Below are 24435 nucleotides of genomic sequence, written 5' to 3' on the forward strand. Positions count from 1 at the left end.
GGTGAAATTCAACGGAACTGTTTGAGGGTAAAGATCTTGAGGCCCACAAGGAATTTCCCTGTGGGCAAATTGTGAGGGAGCTTCATAGCTTTTTATCTTTGTAGCGATCTTTATTTAGGAATAAAATTGGAGGCAGGTTTGCCTGATGCATTTTCCAGCTGACTTTTCCCTTGACTGAGTGATTTTAAGGCCTTGAGCTTTATATTCCTTTCACACAGCTAAGCCTCAAACCATGTTTTAAAACTTTTTCCCCTTTCCCCTTTCCTCCTCCTCCACCCTAGTCTGAAGATGTAGCTGAGACAAGCTGCTTGTGTTACCTTGCATCTTGAAATACAGCCTGGGAATGTGAACCTCCACTCCGTTCCCATCCTGTGCTCTCAGGCCTTATGCACATTTAGTTTACCTGGATGCCTGTTAAGCACACACCATGCTCACTTATCTGGTCATCTCTTTGCTTGGAAGCTTCAGGGGTCAGCTCCTGAAAGGGACCGGACACCTCATTCTGTCTCCAACAAGATTACTTCAAGGCCAGAACTCAGTCTCGGCCTTGAAGTAATTGAGGACTAAACTCTGATTTTTCTTTTTTTATCTTGCCCAAATTCCTAAAGGGTATGGACAGTCATGCCCTACAAACCATAAATTCTCATCAGATGGGTTTTATTTAACCTTCTACGTCGTGGTGTTGACAAAAAGAGTCGAACTCTGTAAAATATTTTAAGAGATTTATTCTGAGACAGATATGAATGACCATGGCTCGTGACGCAGCCCTCAGGAAATCCTGAGAACATGTGTCCAAGGTGGTCGGGGCACAGCTTGGTTTTATACTTTTTAGGGAGGCATGAGACAGCAATCTAATACATTTAAGAAATACGTTGGTTTGATTCAGAAAGGCGGGACAACTCAAAGTGGGGACTTCCAGGCTATCGGTGAATTTAAACATTTTCTGGTTGACGGTTGAGTTTGTCTAAAGACCTGGGATCCATAGAAAGGAAATGCTTAGGTTCAGATAAAAGACTGTGGAGACCGTTGGGCACAGGGGCTCGCGCCTGTAATCCCAGCACTTTGGGAGGCCGAGGCGGGCGGATCACGAGGTCAGGAGATCGAGACCATCCTGGCTAACACGGTGAAACCCTGTCTCTACTAAAAATACAAAAAACAAACAAACAAAAAAATTAGCTGGGCGTGGGGGCGGGCGCCTGTAGTCCTAGCTACTCGGGAGGCTGAGGCAGGAGAATGGTGTGAGCCCGGGAGGCGGAGCTTGCAGTGAGCCGAGATTGCGCCACTGTCCAGAAAAAAAGAAAAAAAAAGACTGTGGGGACCAAGGTTCTTTTGAAGTCTTTAATGGCTGCCCTTAGAGACAATTGATGACGAATGTTTCCTATTCACACCTTTAAAAGGTGCTAGACTCTCAGTTAATCTCTTCAGGATTGGGAGGGCCTGGAAGAAAAAGATCAAGCTATGTGAATAGAGATTCCTTCCAGATGCACATTTTCTCCCACAAAGGACAGCTTTGCAGGAGCGTCTCAAAATATGGCAGGGAAACATGTTTCGGGGTCAAATATTTTGATTTTATTTCTTGTCATGTTATGCCAGAGTCAGATTGGAAAGTAAGTTATGACATATAGGGTTAAGTAAAACCCGTCTGATGAGAATTTATGGTTTGTAGGGCATGACTCTCCATATCCCTTAGATAGGAACATAGGCAAGAAAAAAAATCAGAGCTGGCCAGGCGCGGTGACTCACACCTGTAATCCCAGCACTTTGGGAGGCCAAGGCAGGCAGATCACGAGGTCAGGAGATTGAGACCATCCTGGCTAACACGGTGAAACCCCGTCTCTACTAAAAATACAAAAAATTAGCTGGGCGTGGTGGTGGGCACCTGTAGTCCCAGCTACTTGGGAGGCTGAGGCAGGAGAATGGCGTGAACCTGGAGGGCGGAGCTTGCAGTGAGCCGAGATCGCGCCACTGCACTCCAGCCTGGGCAACAGAGCGAGAATCCACCTCAAAAAAAAAAAAAAAAAAAAAAATCAGAGCTTAGTCCTCAGGTTGGTGTAAGATGTGGGATGATAGAAAAGTCTCAGAGCAGTGCCTTCTGAGCTCTTCTACACCAAGCAGACAGAATGTTCAGTGCTAATGAGGCTGGAGCTGGTCCCCAGCAGTGGTAGGAAGCTTCCAGCAGGCTCAGGCTGTGGGTGCTTGCAGGGGCACAGTGTGACGGCCACGGGCCTCAGAGCTCTGGTGGGCTCACGAAGGCTCTGCTGGACCTACGTCACAGCCTTGGCCCCCTGCCCAGCCCTGGGCCTCCCTTCTTACAGGGGGTGAGTTAGGCACGCTGCTCCCTAGTAAATCTCAGGGGGCCACACACAGATCCTGCTTCCCAGAGACATGGAGAGTGGGGGACACAGGAGCTTCCTGTTGAGTCTTTGAAGCAAGGCCACCACCGCCATCACCAGGCACACAGGGCCGACACCCACTTTGTGGTTTCAGCCAGTGGGTCGGGGTTTCTGGCTTGCAGCTAGGGGTACTGCTGAGGACAAGGTACCATGGATCAACCGCTGCTCCCTCCTGCCCTGACAGCTGGGAGTTCTGCAGGGCTCAGCAGGGCAGGCTCACCCCCAACTCAGGCAAACACTATCCTGATGACACCTGGCGCTGAGTCCCATGTGCCCCAGGCCCCGTCCTTGTCTCTTCTTTCCTCCACCACCTTCGCCCCATAGGTGACACCCCCAGTCCAGACCCCCTCCAGGCCGATACCCTAGTCACCTGCATTGCATAACAAATCACCGCCAGACTTAGCAGCTCACAATAGACATCGCCGTTTCCCGGTTTCTGAGGCTCAGGCATCTGGAGCAGCTGAGCTGCATGGCTGGGCTCAGCCTCCTGGGAGGGAAGGGGGGCCGTCTCTGAGGACCTGGCTGGGGTCTCCCAGCTGCCCCACAAGCTGTCGGTGGGAGGCTTCGCTCCCTGCAACATGGCCTCTCACAACATGGCCTCCCAAGGAGTGAGGGATGAGAGGGGCAGGGAGAGGGGGAGAGGAGGAGAGGGAGACAAATGGAGAGTCAGCAAACGTGCTCCGGAGCTGAAGTTTTCATGATCTCGGAGTGACCACCTCTCCCCTGCCCATGTTGCTGGCCTCGCCACCCACCTGGTATGACTTGGGGGCAGAACCTGGTCCACCCTGGAGGCTCTGGGCTCCACACATCCCTGAGGCAAACTTTGGAACTCCTCAGGTGGCAGGTGCGGCACACCCCTCCCAGATGCCCTTGGGAACTCGAATCTTCTCCCTTGGTCTCAGGAGCCAGTGCGGTGGGTAGCCTGCCTGACCCCCTGCTGACCGAGGATTCCCCCACGGCTGGTGCTGCAGATGGTTCAGATCCCTGTGGCAGGTCAGAGCCAGGCCTGGGAGAAGGGACAGGCAGCACGTGTTGATTTACATTTTTTCAGTGTCCTGAGAGGTCTTCAGGCCTTGTGGTCATCTCCAGCTTCGTTCTCGTAATTGCCATTCTGGGAGCCATTGGGGCAAGGGTGCCTGGGACAGAGAGTTTACAGTGGCCATGCTGGCTGCAGTCTTTACCCTGGCGTGGCATCCATCGCTGTCCTTTCACATTTTAAGAACAGTTCTGCTGTATATTTCCAGAATGCAGATGACTCTGTGGACTCCAGAGATGAAAAGAAACATGTCTGTTCCCTCAGCCCGAAGTCCTGCTCTAGACCAGGTGTCGGCAAATTGCAGCCCACTGGCTAGATTGGGCCCACCACTTGTTTGCAAATAAAGGGTTTTTTTTCTTTCTTTCTTTCTTTTTTTTTTTTTTTTTTGAGATATAGTCTTGCTCTGTCACCCAGGCTGGAGTGCAAGGGCCTGATCTTGGCTCACTGCAACCTCCCCCTCCTGGGTTTAAGTGATTCTCCTGCCTCAGGCTCCTGAGTAGGTGGGACTATAGGTGTCAGGCCTCTGAGCCCAAGCTAAGCCATCATATCCCCTGTGACCTGCACGTATACATCCAGATGGTCTGAAGTAACTGAAGAATCACAAAAGAAGTGAAAATGGCCTTAACTGATGACATTACCTTGATTCTTGCCTTAACTGATGACATTGCCTTGATTCCTGCCTTAACTGATGACATTACCTTGTGAAATTCCTTCTCCTGGCTCAGAAGCTCCTCCACTGAGCATCTTGTGACCCCTACCCCTGCCCGCAAGAGAACAACCCCCTTTGACTGTAATTTTCCACAACCTACCCAAATCCTATAAAACAGCCCCACCCCATCTCCCTTTGCTGACTCTCTTTTCGGACTCATTCCGCCTGCACCCAGGTGAAATAACAGCCTTGTTGCTCACACAAAGCCTGTTTGATGGTCTCTTCACACGGACGCACGTGACAATAGGCATGCACCACCATGTTCGGCTAATTTTTTGTATTTTTAGTAGAGACAAGGTTTCACCGTGTTGGCCAGGCTGATTTCAAACTCCTGGCCTCAACTAATCTGCCCGCCTCAGCCTCCCAAAGTGCTGGGATTACAGACGTGAGCCACCGTGCCCAGTCCGCAAAGTTTAATTAATATTAGTGCCCAGCTATACTGTATTTGTTCGTTCTTGCATTGCTATTAAAAAACCCCTCAGATTGGGTAATTTATAAGGAAAGAGGCCTAACTGGCTTACGGTCCTGCAGGCTGTACAGGAGGCATGGTGGCTTCTGCTTCTGGGGAGGCTTCAGGAAGCTTCCAATCATGATAGAAGGCAAAGCGGGCAGGTGTCTCACATGGCAGGAGTAAGAGAGAGAGACAGGGGAAGGTGCCACACACTTAAACGACCAGATCTTGCAAGAACTCACTCACTATTACGGGAACAGCACCAAGAGGATGGTGTTCAATCATTCATGAGAAACGCCTCCTTGATCCAATAACCTTCCACACTGTGGATTACAATTTTTTTGAGACAGAGTCTCGCTCTGTTGCCCAGGCTGGAGTGCAGTGGCACGATCTCGGTTCACAGCAACCTCTGTCTCCTGGGTTCAAGGGATTCTCCTGCCTCAGCCTCCGAGTAGCTGGGATTACAGGCGCACACCACCACGCCTGGCTAATTTTTGTATTTTTAGTAGAGATGGGGTTTCACCACTGGACAAGGCTGGTCTTGAACTCCTGACCTCAAGTGATCTGCCTGCCTCGGCCTCCCAAAGTGCTGGGATTACAGGTGTGAGCCACTGTGCCCCGCCTGGGGATTACAATTTGACATGACATTTGGGTGGGGCACAGAGCCAAACCACGTAACATACTGATTCATTTATGTAGTTGATCCTCGAACCACTCAAGAGTTGGGGGCTCCAACACCCCTTAAAGTTGAAAATCTGTGCATAACTTTTGACTCCTCTAAAACTTAACTATGAATAGCTCACTATTGACCAGAAGGAAGGCTTACTGATAGCATCAACACATATTTTGTATGTTGTATTATAAACTGTATTCCTACAATAAAGGGAGCTAGAGAGAAGAAAATGTTATTAAGAAAATCATAAGGAAGATAAAATATATTTACATTAAGTAGAAGCAGGTCATCATAAAGGCCTTGCCGTCTTCCTGTGAGTAGGAGAAGGGGGAAGAGGAGGGGGTGGTCTAGCATCTCAGGGGTGGCAGAGGCGGAAGAAAATCTGCATAGAAGTGGATCCCCGCAGCTGAAACCCGTGTCGTTCAGGGTCAGCCGAATGGCCCACGGCTGCCTTCCCACTGCAAGGGCAGAGGCGAGGAGCTGGGACAGAGACCACATGGCCGGCAAAGCCTGCCACAGCGACCATGCGGCCCTGTGCAGAGAGTTTGCTGCTCCTGCTCTAGCTGGGGCCTCCCTCCTTCCTGGAGTGTCCTCTGAGGAGCCCGCCGCCTGTCACCTGCTCCCGCGCCTCACTCAGGACCAGAGTGTGCCAGTGCCTGCGGCCCTGTCACTGCCTTTCTCTCCAGTTGTGGTTTCCTCCTGCTGCCAGAGCAGGGCCCTTTTTACCTGGGCCTCGTGCCCACACTGTGAGAAACACTTTGTGCCAAGTGCTTTCTCCTCTGAACTCAAGAGGACTCTCAATGGAGACTGGTACCTGCCAATCGGGTTTTATGGTCGCGTGTCCTCTCTTTTATGGGAAGAATATCGCGTAATTGCTACTGCAGCAGCGTCCGGGCAGACAGACATGGCCCTCTGTGGAGTGTGCGGTTCTTCTCTAGAAAGGCAGGAGCCGCTCCCAGGGCGATGTGGGCCCGGCTGTTTCATCAGAGATGGTCAGCTTGGTACCTACTTCACCTTAAATGATGTTCCCACAGAGGCCCCGGGATACTTGGAAACAAGCGTCCAGCCCATCTCGCAGATGGCTCTGCAGTTACGACTGTCTTATAAAATATTAACTGCCCTGCGGTTATGTTTTTAGTTAACGAGATGGCTCTCCAGCCAGAAAGCACCCAGGGCAGGGGCACTGGATGGGGCTCTGCTGACATGGAGAGGGTGAAAGGGAGGGGGTCTTCACTTCCTTTGTCTGTTAAGGGGGCTCTAAGACACCTCTCTGGGGGTGTTGCTCGTTGCCATAGTACCCAACTCCTGCAGCGGGTGCTCGTCGAGCACATCTAGTTGCAGGGTGGACCGGGTGGAGGACTGTACCGTCCAGCAGGGCGCAGCTGCGGGTGTGTGGGGACACTGTGTCTAGTTGCAGGGTGGACCGGGCGGAGGACCGTACCGTCCAGCAGGGCGCAGCTGCGGGTGTGTGGGGACACTGTGTCTAGTTGCAGGGTGGACCGGGCGGAGGACCGTACCGTCCAGCAGGGCGCAGCTGTGGGTGTGTGGGGACACCGTGCTGGCCACTCTGGAGGGCAGCTTCCGGCCATGCTTGTGCAGAGCACAGTGTCCTGAAGAGGCGACCGTGTCCTGAGTGCTGTCCTACACCAGGGGCTATGACCGCCTTCCCACCACTTTGCAGGCACCAGGATTGGTGGGTTAGTGAGACGGTGGACATCCTTTGGCGCGCCAGCACTGCTGGCTGGCTCATGTGTGGAGGACCTTCCAGAGGTGTGTGCTCTGGGCAGTAGTCCGGGCAGCAGGCCTGCACACCAAGGGAGGAAATGAGGGTGGCGGGTCAGGCAGGAGTCTGGGGGCACCCTCCCTCCTCCCAGATCAGAGGCCACAGGACCTCTTCACTTCCCTGGACACGGAGGCCAGCAGGGCCCAGGAATGGCAGCCGGGTATCACCTGCTGGTGGCAAGGAAGGGGTGGACAGTGTGGCTTTGTGGGGTGAAAGGGCGTCTGGGTCACTTGGGAAAGGCGCATTCACCTTCTCAGGCATCAGAGGGCAGTCCCCGTCCCTCCCCAAGCCAGAGAGTGGGCAGCACACAGGGTGGAGTTAGACATCCATGGGGCCCTGTGGCCAGCACCTGCCGCGATGGGGACTGCTGGGCTTGATCTTTCTGGCTGTTCCTGTCCCCTCCACTGTGACACATCCAGGGAGCAGGCCCTGAGCCTGCCCCAGCCTTGGGGTCCTGCCTCTCTCACTGGGAATGGTCCCTGGCTCGGGGCCACATCTGGGGTGCTGGGGGGGGGGCTGCAGAGGTCGTCGAGCAGGGGGTCCTGAGTCTCGTTGTGGGGGGGTCTCACTCAGGCCCAGGTCCCCCTGCGACTCCTGTCCTGCCTTTCCCGCTCCCGTTGGCCATTCAGGGCTTAAAGATAATCGCGGCACTCGCCGGTTTAAAGGAGACACGTGCCCCCAACCCTCCGAAGGCACACATCCGCGCGAGTGTCCGGTTCCAGGTCGCTGGGGAGGGCGGGCCCGCAGGCAGGGTGTCTGGGCCCAGTCTTCCCTGGCGTGTCCTTGGCTCTAGCTGCGGGCGCGGGACGCGGCGCGGGGGACGCTCTCCGGGCTGAGTGACGCAGAGCGCTGCGGGCGGCTCCACTGCACCGGGCACGCGGCGCACGCTCGGGCGAGATGTGGACGGCCCCGCGGGGCCAGGGCGGCGGTGCTGCGCGGGGACGCGGGTGACGCCGGGGCGCGGGCGGCTCCGAGCAGGTAGGTGCCCGCCGGGGCCGGGGCGAGGGCGCGAGCCCGGGTGCGGGGACTGAGGCGGTCGTCCCGGGAGCTTGTGAAGGTTGAGGCTGGGTATAGGGGCGCGGACCGGGGTGCCGAGTGCGTACAGGGGCGCGGAGTGCGGGGACCGAGGCGGCCGGCCCCGGTGCTGCTGCAGGGCGCGGCGGGGTGCAGGGGCGCGGCGGGGTGCAGGGGCGCGGCGGGGTGCAGGGGCGCGGTGGGGTGCAGGGGCGCGGTGGGGTGCAGGGGCGCAGGCGGGGTTCGGGGCGCTGGTGCAGGGCTCGGTGGGGTGCAAGGGCGCAGGCGGGGTTCGGGGCGCTGGTGCAGGGCACGGCGGGGTGCAGGGTCGCGGGTGGGGCTTGAGGCGCTGGTGCAGGGCGCGGTGGGGTGCAGGGGCGGGCGGGGTTCGGGGCGCTGGTGCAGGGGCACCGGTGGGGTTCGGGGCGCGGACTGGAGCACCCAGTGTGCGCAGAGGCGCGGGGCGCTGACTGGGAGCCGGGTGCGGTCTGTCTGCGGGACGCCTTGCCGCTGGAGCGACCCTGTCCGGCTGGCGCGAGGGGACCCGGGGATGAGGGACTCAGCCGTCCTCGTGCCCCTACCCGTCCTCCGGGACCGCAGGGCCCGCTTCTGGGGCGCTTACTTCCTCCGTTCCCGCACCCGCCTCTGCCTGTCCAGTCTCCGAAGCGCTGGCTTTCACGCGGGGATTTCAGAAGATGCCCGAGCAACCTCCAGAGAGGGCAGGGAGGCCACACGGTGTACCGAGGGAGTGCAGGGCGCGCCTGTCCCAGTCCTGCTGGTGCCAGAGGCCCGCCCTGCCCAGACAGAACCTTCCATTTCCCCGGGGAAGCATCTGCTGGGCTGGGCTGGGCTGGCTGGGGGCGGGTGGGCACACCAGGATCCTCTTGAGTCGCCTGGTCCTGGGCTCGCGTGCCAACGAGTCTTCTTGAATTCGGCCTAGGTGATGGTGGTAGTGGTCTTCCCGCTGCCACCCCTGCCATGCGGGACCCCCGGGGCTGAGGGAGGGGCTGCTCAGTGGCTAACCCTGAAGGGCAGGGAATGTCGCCCCAACCCACGCTCCCTGGGGCTCCACTGCACCCCTTTCTCCGGGAATAGCTCTGTGCAGGGCTTGGGTTTGGAAATCCACCCACATGGGGCCTTGCCTTGCTCAGGCCTGCTTCATGCATCTGTCTTCTGGAAGCTCATTTCCTACCTGAGTGCTCTCAACACTCACACCTGTGCTAGCTGCTTGTGGAGAATTTTAGCTGTGAACCAGGGTGGCCCAAGCTGTTCTCAGGTGACCTGTGAGAAAGGGATTGAGCCTGTAATTTTGGGTAGAAGAACCCCAGAAAGGGCTGGATGGGCCCTTGGAAGGTCGTTGCCAGGCCTGGGTTTTCAGGGTTCTGCACCCCTGGGCTGAGGCTGAGGCACCCGTCCTGTTGGGCACTGGGTCGAGCCATTGGCCCCCCCACAGCGGGCATCAGATGCTCACAGGGGCTCCTGGCTGCCTCCTGCAAAGTCGGGTGGTGCTGGAGCAGGTCTGACCTGCTTCCCAGGGCCCGCTTGCCACTGGGATTAGAGGAACCTGCACAAGACCCCAGGGGCTGTGCTGAGGTGGACAGCTGCCTGAAAGATGAGCGTGTGAACAGAACATGCTGGTCTTAAGGCAGAGAGTCCCACACCGTGGACCCTCCCGTCTGATGCTGGGGTCTTCGTTTCCAGCGTGGAGCCATCCTCATCCCGTGCAGGGTGGACCGCCTGCCTGGGGAGCCACCTGCAGTCTGGGTCCCCTTGCGGTGCTACTGCGATCTCTCTAGAGCCTCCTCTTCCTCCTGCCACTGGGGACATCTCTGCTGCTCTGCTTCCCTCGGAAGCTGGTTGTGAAGCCGGGCCAGTGGCTGCGGGGACAGCTCATGGCCCTGGAAAGACCCCACTGGCATGCGGCACAACATCTGCTCTGAGAACTGCAGGAAAAGGCCGGGCAGGGCATCCCTGCCATCCTGCCAGTGAAGTTTACGGGTCTCGGAATGAGTGTGGCCAAGGGGCAAAGGGGAGGAGGGAGAGGGGGAGGTGGGGTTGCCTGAGAGTGCCTGCCCCAGGACAGCAGCCAGTAGCTCAGCCCCAAGTGCCCGGCACCGAGCTTCGAGCTGCCTGGCCCCAAAAAGGGGCTCAGTCACCTAATGTGATGAGGGGACGGCAGAGCAAAGGCTTGTCTGACAGTGACCGTCATGTGTAGTGGAGAGGACGTGGCCAGAGATCGGGTTTCAGGGCAGGGATGAGGGGGGAATTCCAGTCAGATCTTTTGCATCCCAGCAACCCTCCCCTTGACACCTTTGGGGCAGTGGCAGGGGATGACCATGGACGACCTCATGAGAACATTGTGGGTGTCAGGGGCTCAGGGAGGCCCTGCAGGGCTTGAACATGCTTATGTTCCTCATTTGTAAAGGGAGGGCAGTCATCCGGTGGCTTCTTGTGGCCTCGGTGATGAAGGCCACATCAGAGCCAGGGAGAAAGGATATGAGAGAAAAAGATTCATTTGAAGTATTGTCTTTTTCCTGGAGTGGAGAGATGTGGTACTCCCCAAAACTTTCTTTCTAGGCTGGGCACAGTGGCTCACGCCTGTAAAACCAGCACTTTGGGAGGCAGAGGCCGGTGGATCGCCTGAGGTCAGGAGTTTGAAACCAACCTGATCAACATGGTGAAACCCTGTTGCTACTAAATACAAAAAAATTTAGCAGGGTGTGGTGAAGGGCGTCCATAATCCCAGCTACTGGGGAGGCTAAGGCAGGAGAATCACTTGAACCTAGGAGACCGAGGTTGTAGTGAGCCGAGACTGCGTCACTGCACTCCAGCCTGAGCGACAAAGTGGGACTCTGTCTCAAAAAACAAGAAGAAAAAGAAACTTCCTTTGTGGACAGTGAGGGCTATTTAAAAAATTTTTGGAATATGAAAGTAGTCACTGGTGTCTGGAAGCAGGAGCTGTGCAGAATTGTACAGTTGCGAAACCATGTCGCCGGCAGCTGGTGCTGGCGGTGGAGACTTCCCTGTGCGGTGCTCAGTGCAGCTGCACCCATGGGGGAGGGAGCTCTTTCTCTGGCCCTGCAGTGACCTGAGGTTGTTACCATTATGAACGGCTGCTGGGACCCCCGCATGTGCATGTACTCCCCCAGAGTGTCCGGGGGCCCCAGCCAAGGGGCACAGCTCAGGCAGCTGGGAACATGTGCAGGCTGGTGAAGAGAACCGGATGAAGGCTTCACATGAGGAAGCATGTGACCAGGTCCTCTCAGAACATCAGCCTCATCTTCCTGTCTCTGATCTATTTCAGCAACCACCCCATGTGTCTCTAGAACCCCCAGTGTGGCGAGCTGGAGAGAGGGCAGCAGTCCTGAGGGCAGCAGGCCTGGTTGCAGCTGGCGTGGGGGTCTCAGGATGGAGCCCTCAGCCCTGAGGAAAGCTGGCTCGGAGCAGGAGGAGGGCTTTGAGGGGCTGCCCAGAAGGGTCACTGACCTGGGGATGGTCTCCAATCTCCGGCGCAGCAACAGCGGCCTCTTCAAGAGCTGGAGGCTGCAGTGCCCCTTCGGCAACAATGACAAGGTAGGCTTTCTGCTGGTCAGCCTGCAGTTGGCACGTGGCCACGGAGGTCACCGTTGGGCAGGTCATAGCTTGAGGCTGTGACGACGGGGGTGGGAAAGGGTCTGCTGACCTTGGGGGCTCCTGCCCAACCATACCTTTGGGAGAACAGAACTGGGGAGGGTGATGCGTGTCTCGTCTTCTGTGGGTTGCATGACCACTTCCCGTGGTTGGTCTGATTGGGAAATCACCGGGTTCACTCAAAAATGTTGCGCTAGAGTCCTGGAAATCTGTTACCCGTGCTTACCTTGTTGCATAATGATTTCACATCCTTTATCTGATTGGGAGGGCCTGGGCCTGGGCTAGCTTTCCCCAAAGCCCTGGATACGAAGACACAAGTGTGTTGAAAGCACATGGCATCTTGCAGTCCCCTTGCCAGGCAGGCAGGAGGGTGGCTGCCCTTTTTCCGATGGTGCAAGATCCAGGTCCCCAGATCCCCAGCCTCCACGTTTTCCACCACACCATGTTGTTCCCAAGGAAGGTGGTGTTGCTGTATAAACTGTAAGGTGCGCGCACATTCAAAATGGTCCCAAGAGGAAATGATTTCTTAGATTCATTCCTCCCTCCTGAATCCCCACCTGAGAGTCTTGGCAAGGTGCTTCTAATCTTTGGCTCAGGGTCGCGCAGGCTTCCTTCCTTCAATCAAGTAGTGCGGAAGCTCCTCAAGGAGCTCAGATGTGTCTCCAGGGGGCTGGGTGTGCTCTTTCGAATGTTGGAAGATCTCAATGTGCCATCTTTACCTTCAGCAAGAAAGCCTCAGTTCGTGGATTCCTGAAAACATCAAGAAGAAAGAATGCGTGTATTTTGTGGAAAGTTCCAAACTGTCTGATGCTGGGTAAGTGACGTGATTTGTGTGTAAGGCCTCTGACTTCTTCCTTCCATTCCCACATGGAGTAGCTGATCAGGCCAAGACCCCTCAGGGCCTCAGTGAAGGGTCACTGGAGATACCTCTGTCTCCATACGAGGCTTAGAGTCCATAGAGCATTTCCATCTAACCCTCACAAGCCTCCTGTCGGGGACAGTTGACCCTCATCCTGCCTCGCAGATGCAGGGACCAAAGTGCAGGGTTTAGGTGACTTGTTCAGGGTCATAACGGCGCTATCGCGCGGCGAGGCCCAGTGGTTTGAACACAGATACATCCTCTAATCCTCTCATTTCCACACCTGCCCCCACCCCAAGAGAGAGAGTCTCAGGGTCCAGGAACTGGAAGGGCCTTAGGGAGAGTCCATGGCCAGAAGACTGCCCCCCTGCACAGCTTGCCAAAGCCAGAGGCCCGACTTGCCCCCAGGCCCCACAGAGCCCCCTTTGCCCCTCCTCCCCACAGAGCCCACGACTCAGGTGTGGCCAAGACCCCCGCCCAGGCAACATGGCCACTGTCTCTGAGTGGCTGGATATGGCCCTCCGGAGCCGATGGTGCTCCCCGCAGCTGGCGCCCCTTTAGGTATGAACAGAGTGTTGATTCATGTTTGTGTGCCCTCCCTGAGCAACACCCATTTCATGCTCTTCCACAAATGGGCCACACGCTTCCTCCTTTTACTCCATTGCCTGGTGAGCTCCTACTTATCCCTCAAGGCCTATTGCAGATGCCGCCTCTGCCATGCAGCCTTCCTTGACTATACAACCTCTACCAGGAAGTGAGCTTCCCTCCTACCGCACTGTGTGTTTCTCTTTGATCCCAGCTGTCGTGCTGTAACTGTGTGGCTCTGTGTTCATCTTTCTTGCTAGCTGCTGAGCTTTTGGGGGGCTGGGATGAAAGCAGAGTATTGTATTAATTCCCAGAGAGTGGCCTTCGGCTCATATTTACTGAATATGGGAAGGGAGAAGCATCCTGTGCTTGGGAAACAGAAGAAGACTGTGTTGCCCCAGGGTACCTCTAGTGTACTCGGTACATCATCAGAGTTTCACGGTCACCAATACAACAGCTGTTCCTCGGCATCCCTGGGGAATTGTTCCCAGACACCCACGGATACTAAAATCCCGTATCTCATATCAGTCCCAAAATCTCATATCAAGTCACTGATATGAGATGGTGTGGTATTTGCATATAAACTATGTACATCCTTCAGCATACTTTATTTTTTTAATTTTTTTATTTTTTTAAATTTATTTTATTTTATTTTATTTTTTTTATTGATCATTCTTGGGTGTTTCTCGCAGAGGGGGATTTGGCAGGGTCATAGGACAGTAGTGGAGGGAAGGTCAGCAGACAAACAAGTGAACAAAGGTCTCTGGTTTTCCTAGGCAGGGTGTTTGTGTCCCTGGGTACTTGAGATTAGGGAGGGGTGATGACTCTTAACGAGCATGCTGCCTTCAAGCATCTGTTTAACAAAGCACATCTTGCACCGCCCTTAATCCATTTAACCCTGAGTGGACACAGCACATGTTTCAGAGAGCACAGGGTTGGGGGTAAGGTCATAGATCAACAGGATCCCAAGGCAGAAGAATTTTTCTTAGTACAGAACAAAATGAAAAGTCTCCCATATCTACTTCTTTCTACACAGACACAGCAACCTTCCGATTTCTCAATCTTTTCCCCACCTTGCCCCCTTTTCTATTCCACAAAACCGCCATTGTCATCATGGCCCGTTCTCAATGAGCTGTTGGGTACACCTCCCAGACGGGGTGGTGGCCGGGCAGAGGGGCTCCTCACTTCCCAGTGGGGGCGGCCGGGCAGAGGCGCCCCTCACCTCCCAGACGGGGCGGCTGGCCGGGCAGGGGGCTGACCCCCCCACCTCCCTCCCAGACGGGGCGGCTGGCCGGGCGGGGGTGCTGAGCCCCCCACCTCCCTCCCGGACGGGGCGGCTGGCCGGGCGGGGGGCTGACCCCCCACCTCCCTCCCGGACGGGGCGGCTGGCTGGGCGGGGGGCTGAACCCCCACCTTCCTCCCGGACGGGGTGGCTGGCTGGGCGGGGGGCTGAACCCCCACCTCCCTCCCGGACGGGGTGGCTGGCCGGGCAGAGGGGCTCCTCACTTCCCAGTAGGGGCGGCCAGGCAGAGGCGCCCCTCACCTCCCGGATGGGGTGGCTGGCCGGGCAGAGGGGCTCCTCACTTCCCAGTAGGGGCGGCCAGGCAGAGGCGCCCCTCACCTCCCGGAACGGGGCGGCTGGCCAGGCGGGGGGCTGACCCCCCCACCTCCCTCCCGGACGGGGCGGCTGGCCGGGCGGGGGGGCTGACTCCCCCCACCTCCCTCCCGGACGGGGCGGCTGGCCGGGCGGGGGGGCTGACTCCCCCCACCTCCCTCCCGGATGGGGCGGCTGGCCTGGCGGGGGCTGACCCCCCCACCTCCCTCCCAGATGGGGCGGCTGGCCGGGCAGAGACGCTCCTCACTTCCCAGACGGGGTGGCAGCCGGGCAGAGGCTGCAATCTCCGTACTTTGGGGGGCCAAGGCAGGCGGCTGGGAGGTGGAGGTTGTAGCGAGCCGAGATCATGCCACTGCACTCCAGCCTGGGCGCCATTGAGCACTGAGTTAACGAGACTCCGTTTGCAATCCCCGCACTTTGGGAGGCCGAGGCTGGCGGATCACTCATGGTTAGGAGCTGGAGACTAGCCCGGCCAACACAGCGAAACCCCGTCTCCACCAAAAAAATTCGAAAACCAGTCAGGCGTGGCGGCGCGCGCCTGCAATCGCAGGCACTCGGCAGGCTGAGGCAGGAGAATCAGGCAGGGAGGTTGCAGTGAGCCGAGATGGCAGCAGCGCAGTCCAGCTTTGGCTCGGCATGAGAGGGAGACCGTGGAAAGGGGAGAGGGAGACGGAGAGGGAGAGGGAGAGGGAGAGGGAGAGGGAGAGCAGCATATTTTAAATCATCTCTAGATTACTTATAATACCTGATACAATGTAGATGTTATAAAAATAGTTATACTGCATTTAAAAAATTTGTATTTTTGTCCGGGCGCGGTGGCTCACGCCTGTAATCCCAGCACTTTGGGAGGCCGAGGCGGGCGGATCACGAGGTCAGGAGATCGAGACCATCCTGGCTAACATGGTGAAACCCCGTCTCCACTAAAAATACAAAAAATTCTCCAGGTGTGGTGGCCGGGGCCTGTAGTCCCAGCTACTCTGGAGGCTGAGGCAGGAGAATGGTGTGAGCCCGGGAGGTGGAGCTTGCAGTGAGCCGAGATAGTGCCATTGCACTCCAGCCTGGGTGACAGAGCGAGACTCCATCTCAAAAAAAAAAAAAAAATTGTATTTTTGTTGTTATGTGGGTTTTTTCTTTTTCTTTTTCTTTTTTGAGACAGAGTCTCGCTCTGTCACCCAGCCTGGAGTGCCGTGGCACGATCTTGGCTCACTGCAACCTCCGCCTCCCGGGTTCAAGGGATTCTCCTGGCTCAGCCTCCCGAGTAGCTGAGACTACAGGCGTGCGCCACCACGTCTGGCTAATTTTTGTGTTTTTAGTAGAGATGGGGTTTCGCCACATTGGCCAGGCTAGTCTCGATCGAACTCCTGACCTCGAGTGATCCACCCGCCTCAGCCTCCCAAAGTGCTGGGATTACAGGTGTGAGCTACCGTGCCCGGCCAATGTGTTGTTATTTTATTTTTTTTGAGACGGAGTCTCGCTCTGTCTCCCAGCTGGAGTGCAGTGGTTCAATCTCAGCTCACTGCAACCTCTACATCCCGGGTTCAGGCGATTCTCCTGCCTCAGCCTCCCGAGTAGCTGAGATTACAGGCATGCGCCACTACGTCTGGCTAATTTTTGTATTTTTAGTAGAGACGAGGTTTCACCATGTTGGTCAGGCTGGTCTCAAACTCCTGACCTCGTGATCTGCCCGCCTCGGCCTCCCAAAGTGCTGGGATTACAGGCGTGAGCCACTGCATCTGGCTATGTTATTTTTAATTGTTTTTTTTTCCTGAATATTTTTAGTCTGCGTTTGGCTTAATCTGCAGATGCAGAACTCGCGGCCATGGAGGGCTGGATGTACAGACAGTGATGAAGAGCCCCGTGTGGAAGGAGCAGGGTCTGTAGAGCAGTGGTGCTCCAGCCTCGGAGCTCACCCTTGTTACTGGAAAGGGGTCCCGATCCAGACCCCAAGGGTGAGTTCTTGGATCTCACACGAGAAAATATTTGGAGCGAGTCCACAGAGTAAAGTGAAAGCAAGTTATTAACAATGTAAAGGAATAAAAGAATGGCTCCTCCATAGGCAGAGCAGCCCTGAGGGCTGCTGCTTGGCTATTTTTTTTTTTTTTTTGAGACGGGGTCTCGCTCTGTCGCCCAGGCTGGAGTGCAGTGGCATGATCTTGGCTCACTGCAACCTCCGTCTCCCAGGTTCATGCGATTCACCATGTTGGCCAGGCTGGTCTGGAACTCCTGACCTCAGGTGATCCACCAGCCTCGGCCTCCCAAAGTGCTGGGATTTCAGGCATAAGCCACCGTGCTTGGCTGGTTGGCTATTTTTATGGTAGTTTTGGATCATGTGCTTAACAAGGGTGGATTATTCATGAGTTTTATGGGAAAGGGGCGGGGATTTCCCAGAACTGATTTCCTCTTTCTTTCAGACCATACAGGGTATTTCTGATGTTGCCATGGCATCTGCCAACTGTCATGGTGCTGCTGGGAGTGTCTCTTACATGTTAATATATTATAATTAGCGTGTAATGGGCAGCGAGGATAACCAGAGCCCACTTTTGTCGCCATCTTGGTTTTGGTGGGTTTTAGCCAGTGTCTTGCACCCTGTTTTATCAGCAGGGTCTTTGTGACCTGTGTCTTGTGCCAACCTCTTGTCTCATCCTGTGACTTAGAATGCCTTAACCGTCTGGGAAGGCAGCCCAGCAGGTTTCAGCCTCATTTCACCCAGCGCCTATTCAAGATGGGACTCACTCTGGTTTGAACGCCACTGACACCCTGACCTGCTGTGTCCTGAGAAGCCTAGGTGAGGCCCCGTGGGTCTGGGGCCTCTGCTGGTCGGCTCTGCGTGCCTCTCACATGGAAGTGGAAACCCTTGGGGCAACAGGGCCCAGAGAGGAAGGGGTGCCGACCTGGATCAGATGTAAGCAGGACAGACTTGCTTCTGGAGGTCCCCAAAGCCATCCCCCATGCTCAGGGGTTTGCTAGGACTCACAGCTGTGCACACAGCTAAGGTTTATCATGGTGAAGGCCTACGTGATGGGCTTAGCAAGGGAGAAAGACACAGGCCGAGTCTGGAGAATCTGAGGGCAGGCTGCTGCTGCTCTCCTGTGCAGGCGCCATGCATGCTCCTTCCTCCAGCCGAGAAGAACGTGGCAACCTGCAAAGCCCATTCGAGGCTCAGAGCCCAGGACGTGCATCCTGCGCTGGCCACGTGGGCCCCTCTGCATGGCAACCACCCAAATCCCAGACTCCCAGCAGGAAAGCAGCTGTTCAGCATAAAACCATTGCAGGAACAGTCCAGGCCCGGCAAAGCACTCCTAGCAGTCAGGGGACAGAGAGACGCTCCAAAAGCCCCGTCCCCAGACACCACCTTGAAAGCAGGCCCCTCTGAGAAGGCAACCTGAGATCTGCTGCGCCGAGTCTGTCCCGCACAGAAGCCTCTCTCATCTCACCAACCACGGTGGTCACTGCAGCAGCATGGGAAGAGGGACCAGGTGTGTTCCTGGCTGTTCCTTCCTGAGGAGTGGATGGAATGTCCCTCCTTCTTGTGGAAAGACCAGGGTGGAACGAGTGGTGAGCATCGTCTGCCACAAACACAGCTTTTGAAGCAGATTTATTTATACCACTTACATGTTTCCATTAAGCATGGTAGGGTCTTCCTACCCCACTCGTCCAGACCTGGAGCCCCTCGACACCCGCCTGGGTAATTCCACTGCTTAGCCCCACGTCCTGGTAACCCTCCTCAGCTCTGCACAGACTCGTCTCATTTCCGTGTCTGCTGTGGCCACCGTGGTCCAGACCTTTGTGCTCACATTTTGCCACCATGGATCTCATGACCTTGGGCAGATGACTTCTCTTCCCTGGGCCACCAATCCTCATCTGTGAAGCGCAGAGACTGGAGGGGATGCCTCAGAATTCAGGCGCACGTGCGGTGGGGGTGGGGGAGGTGGGAGGTGGGGGGACAGGGAGCCCCCCTCGGGTGGCAGGAAGGAGCCCAGGTTGGAGAGAATACACCTCCAAGAGCTCTCATTTCCCGTGGGGTGCCGGGGGTGGTGTCCCGTTTACGCCTATCTGGGCCGAGTTCCGAGCGAGCTCTCCGGTGATGTAATTTCTGGATCAGTGGCCGCAATGCAGTTTCCAGCATCACATCAGGCTTGCAAACGCCATGCAGGTTCAAGTTCCAATCTCATCAGAGGTGATCGTTCAAGGACAAGAGGGACAGGAGGTAGCTTGTGATAGGCTGTTAGGAACATACAAGGACATTTGGGGCAGCATTGGAGCAAGATGAGAGAGCTCAGGTCCTTGTCTACGGAACTCCTTTCCCCACCTCCGACCCAGATCTCTCATCCATAAACAGTGGAGGTCACATTATGTCCGGAGTTGGTTCCTTCCCGTGGGTTCTTGGTCTTGCTGACTTCAAGAATGAAGCCGGGGACCTTCGCGGTGAGTGTTACAGCTCTTGAAGGTGGCACGGACCCAAAGAGTGAGCAGCAGCAAGATATATTGTGAGGAGCGAAAGAACAAAGATTCCACAGCGTAGAAGGGGACCTGAGCAGTTTGCCGCTGCTGGCTGGAGGGGTGGCCAGCTTTTATTCCCTCATTTGTCCCTGCCCGTGTCCTGCTGATTGGTCCATTTTACAGTGTGCTGATTGGTCCATTTTACAGTGTGCTGATTGGTCCATTTTACAGAGCACTGCTCGGTCCATTTTACAGTGTGCTGATTGGTCCATTTTACAGTGTGCTAATTGGTCCATTTTACAGAGCACAGCTTGGTCCATTTTACAGTGTGCTGATTGGTCCATTTTACAGAGCACTGATGGGTCCATATTACAGAGCATGGCTTGGTCCATTTTACAGTGTGCGGATTGGTCCATTTTACAGTGTGCGGATTGGTCCATTTTACAGAGCACCGATTGGTCCATTTTACGGTGTGCTGATTGGCGCATTTTACAATCCTCTTGTAAGACAGAAAAGTTCTCCAAGTCCGCACCCAATCCAGAAGTCTAGCTGGCTTTACCTCTCAACATCAGGTGCTCGCAAGATCCCTGCAAGTCTGAAGTGCCTTGAGTGTGACCTTAGGGGTTTGTACGGATTTGGATTTGTAGGGTGCACATCGGGGAAAAATTATTTTTCCCATTTTAATGATTGAGAAACTGAGTGTAGAAACATCCGAGATCACACAGTCAATACGTGGTGGGGCAACCTGTTTCCTTTCTCACTGCTCAGTGGTCTTTCCCCTGTGCCATCTGGTTCAGGTTTCATCTGGTTTTAGACTTTTTTTTTTTTTTAATTCCCTTATTTGTCCCCGCCCATGTCCTGCTGATCAGTCCATTTTACAGAGTGCTGATTGGTCCATTTTTTTCCTGTCTCATCTGTATATATATATATATATATGTCCATTTTTTCCCGTCTCATCTGTGTGTGTGTATGTGTATATATATATATATATATATATATATATTTATTTATTTTTATTTTTATTTTTTGTTGAGACGGAGTCTTGCTCTGTTGCCCAGGCTGGAGTGCAATGGCCCTATCTTGGCTCACTGCAACCTCCGCCTCCCGGGCTCAAGCGATTCTCCTGCCTCAGCCTCCTGAGTAGCTGGGACTACAGGTGTGCACTATCACACCTGGCTAATTTTTGTATTTTTAGTAGAGACAGGATTTCACCATATTAGCCAGGCTGGTCTCGAACTCTTGACCTTGTGATCCGCCCACCTCAGCCTCCCAAAGTGCTGGGATTACAGGCATGAGGCACCATGCCCGGCCTCATCTGAACTTTTCTAGGTTATTTGTTACCCGCAAAAAAAAGGAATCTAAAAATATTGTGGATTTCCAATTAAACAAGTTATAAAGAACACATAAATTTATCTCTTCTTGCCCTGAAACACCAATGAATTGAAGTAAAGGAACAAAAAGACTTCAACCCACAAAGAAAAAAGAGGGAAGGTAGCAGTTGAAGAAAGAGATTGCCGCATTCTTGCCAGAGGAAGGGGAGGAGGCAGAGCAGCAGGTCCCGAAGGCTGGCGACTCCGGCAGCTCCTGCCGTCCCCAGGCGAGGGGAGGAGGTGGGAGACCTTGGGCGAGGTGCTAGCCCCATGTCATCTGCTTGGAGCCTCTTTTGTGTGTGCTTTTAACTTTTTATTTTGAAATAATTATAGATGTAAAGAAGTTCCAAAGATACTGCAGATGGGCCCCACGGTTCCCCCTGTGGCTACATTCTGCGTAACTGTAGTACACTACCCAAGCCAGGAATTAAAGCTGGTAGAATGCATGTGTTTAGTTTTATGTCTTTTTTTTTTTTTTTTTTGAGATGGAGTTTCGCTCTGCTGCCCAGGCTGGAGTGCAGTGGCACCACACCAGCTCACTGCAATCTCCGCCTCCTGGGTTCAAGCGATTCTCCCGCCTCAGCCTCCTGAGTAGCTGGGACTACAGGTGAGCACTACCACGCCCAGCTAATGTTTATATTTTTAGTAGAGATGGGGTTTCACCATGTTGGTCAGGCTGGTCTCGGACTCCGGACCTCAACTGATCTGCCTGCCTCGGCCTCCCAAAGTGCTGGGATTACAGGTGTGAGCCACCGCTCTTGGCCTTATGTCATTTTTCACATGTGTATTTGTGTAACTACCACTGTGGTCAAGATACAGCACTGTCCGTCTCCACCGAGCTCTTCCTGTACTTCCTCCATATGGTCAGCTCACCTCCTCCCCCATCATCCCTGATCCCTGCAACCACCAGTCTTTCTTCATGCCTATCATTGTGTCATTTCAAGGATGTTACGTCAATGGAATCATACGCTACATGACCCGTGTCTTTTCCCCTCAGCACAGTGCGCTTGATATCCATCCAAGTTGCTGCTTGTGTCAATATTATTATTATTATTATTTTTGAGATGGAGTCTCATTCTCTTGCCCAGGGTGGAGTGCAATGGCACGATCTCAGCTTACTGCAACCTCCGCCTCCCGGCAACTGGGAGTAGCTGGGACTACAGGCATGTGCCACCACGCCTGGCTAATTTTTGTATTTTCAGTAGAGACAGGGCTTCACCATGTTGTCCAGGATGGCTTTGAACTCCTGACCTCAAGTGATCCACTCGCCTTGGCCTCCCACAGTGCTGGGATTACAGGTGTGAGCTACCACACTCGGCCTTGTGTCAATATTATTTAACTGCTGAATATTCCTTTCCCTTTCACCTTGCCTGTGTCATTACACTTCAAGTGAGATTTTGGTAGACGTCAAATAATTGGGTCCTATTTTTTTAAATACATTCTGTCAATCTGTTTTTTAATTGTCATATTTAGAAAATTTATATTTAGTGTAATTATTGGTATGTTAGGGCTTATGTCTGCCATTTTATTTTTTGTTTTCTGTTTGTTCTTTTTTTTTTTTTTTGCCTTCTTGTGGGTTACTTGAACATTTTTTAGAATTCTATTTTGATTATTCATACTGTTTTTGTTTTTTGGAGACAGAGTCTCACTCTGTTGCCCAGGCTGGAGTGCAGTGGCACGATCTTGGCTCATTACACCCTCCACCTCGCTGGGCTCAGGTGATCCTCCCACCTCAGTCTCCTGAATAGCTGGGACTACAGGCATGCACCATCATGCACGATTAATTTTTGTATTTTTGGTAGAGACAAGGTTTGGCCATGTTGCCCAGGCTGGTCTCAAGCTCCTGAGCTCAAGCAATCTGCCCACCTTGGCCTCCCAAAGTGTTTGGATTACAGGCGTGAGCCACTGCTTACACCATACTGTTTTTGAGTGTATCTTCTTGTATCACTTTTTTTTTAGAGGGGTTGCTCTAGATAGTATATTATATAATACAGCTTATTACAATCTGCTGATGTTGACATTTTACCAGTTTGAGTGAAGTATAGAAACATTATCTCTTTTTACATCTCTGTCCCCTTCTTAATCTATAATATAATTGCTTGAAATATTTCTTCTACATATATTGAAATGAGGGCCGGGCATGGTGGCTCAAGCCTGTAATTCCAGCACTTTGGGAAGCCGAGGTGGGCGGATCACGAGGTCAGGAGATGGAGACCATCCTGGCTAACACGGTGAAACCCCGTCTCTACTAAAAATACAAAAAAAAAAAAAAAAGCCAGATGTGGTGATGGGCGCCTGTGGTCGCAGCTACTTGGGAGGTTGAGGTGGGAGAGTGGCGTGAACCTGGAGGCGGAGCTTGCAGTGAGCAGAGATCGGCGCCACTGCACTCCAGCCTGGGTGACAGAGCGAGACTCCATTTCAAGAAAAAAAAAAAAAAGAAAGAAAGAAAACCATGTCAGATAGTGTTATAATTTTTGCTTCAGCCATCAAACATCAGTTACGAAATTCAAGGGGTTACTCTTTTTGTTATTCTTTCTTCCTTTCAGATATTCCAAAATTCCTTTTCTTGTTTCCTTTCTGTCTAGAGAATGTCCTTTAGCCATTCTTTTAGGGTGTGTCTGCTCGTGACAAATTCCCTAGCCTTCCTTCAATTAAGAAGGTCCAAACTTCCTGTCATTTCTGAGGTGTTTTTTTTGTTTTTTTTGAGGAGTCTCCCACTGTCTCCCAGGCTGGAGTGCAGTGGCACCATCCGGGCTCACTGCAACTTCCACCTCCTGGGTTCAAGCGAGTCTCCTGCCTCAGCTTCCCGAGTGGCTGGGGTTACAGGCTGCGGCCACCATGCCCAGCTAATTTTTTAGATTTTAGTAGAGACAGGGTTTCACCATGTTGGCCATGTTGGTCTCGAACTCCTGACCTTGTGATCCACCCGCCTCAGCTTCCCAAAGGGCTGGGATTATAGGCGTGAGCCACTGCGCCTGGCCGCTTTTAAAAGTTTTTATTTGTTTTTAGTTTTTGGAAGTTTAACTGTTATGTGTCTTGGCATGTATCTCTTTGGATTTATCCTGTCTGGTGTTCACTCAGATTGTGGCGTGTGTAGGTTTATGTCTCTTTTGTCAAATATGGGAAATTTTGGCCATGACTTCTTTACATACATTTTCAGGATCACCGTCTTTTTCTTTTCCTTCTGGAACTCTGAGCATGAATGTATGATCTTTTGTTATAGTGCTGCAGGTCCCAGAGGTTTTGTTTACTTGTGTATTTTTTTCTTTGTTGTTGTTTGTTTGTTTTCTCTCTGTTGTTCTTATTGGGCAATTTCTACTGTTATATCTTCCTGCTCCTGGGTTCTTTCCTCTGTCTCCTCCATCCTGCTGTTGGGTCCATCCTTTGAGTTTTTTATTTCGGTTACTGCATTTTTCAGCTCTAAAGTTTGCATTTGGTATATCTTCTCTTTTTTTACTGGAAATTTATATTTTTTCATTTGTTTTGAGCATGTTCATGATTGCTTGTTGAAGCATTTCTAATGTGGCTGCTTTAAAATCATTTTCAGATAATTCTAACATCTGTGTCATCTTGGCATTGGTGGCTGTTAGCTGTCTTTTTTCATCCTGGTTGAGATTTTCCTGTCTCTTGTTAAAACTAGTGATGTTTGATTGAAACCTTGATAGTTTAGATTTTATGTTAAGAGACTCAAGATCTTGAGTTTTAGCTGGTCCTCTTGACATGTTTATGGTGAAGGAAGGAGGTTCTCCCATCACTGCCCCACGAAGGGTGAAGTCTAAGCCCCCCTGTAGCCTCCACTGATCCACTGACACTTCCTGGGGAGGCTTCTTGTTACTGCTGAGGGTGAGAAGAGTTCCAGCCCACCATTAGGCCTTTG

General features: G+C 53.6%; 1 protein-coding gene across 3 annotated transcripts in view; it reads left to right on the forward strand.

Moving 5' to 3' along the window:
• Positions 1-7938: 7938 nt before the first annotated feature.
• TRPM2 (transient receptor potential cation channel subfamily M member 2) overlaps positions 7939-24435 on the forward strand; it is a 104128-nt gene continuing 87631 nt past the window's right edge. For 2 of the 3 annotated variants that reach the window (XM_055373718.2, XM_055373712.2), the window contains exons 1-3: positions 7939-8023; positions 11364-11632; positions 12415-12503. In XM_055373718.2, the coding sequence (XP_055229693.1) occupies positions 11468-11632; positions 12415-12503 (254 nt within the window). In that variant the 5' untranslated portion in view covers positions 7939-8023; positions 11364-11467. Of the gene's footprint in view, positions 8024-8497; positions 10045-11363; positions 11633-12414; positions 12504-24435 lie in introns of those variants that run through there. The other variant, XM_055373713.2, reaches the window with a different exon arrangement.

The sequence above is a fragment of the Gorilla gorilla genome, chromosome 22, assembly GCF_029281585.2.
Source record: "Gorilla gorilla gorilla isolate KB3781 chromosome 22, NHGRI_mGorGor1-v2.1_pri, whole genome shotgun sequence".
NCBI classification, from domain to species: domain Eukaryota; kingdom Metazoa; phylum Chordata; class Mammalia; order Primates; family Hominidae; genus Gorilla; species Gorilla gorilla.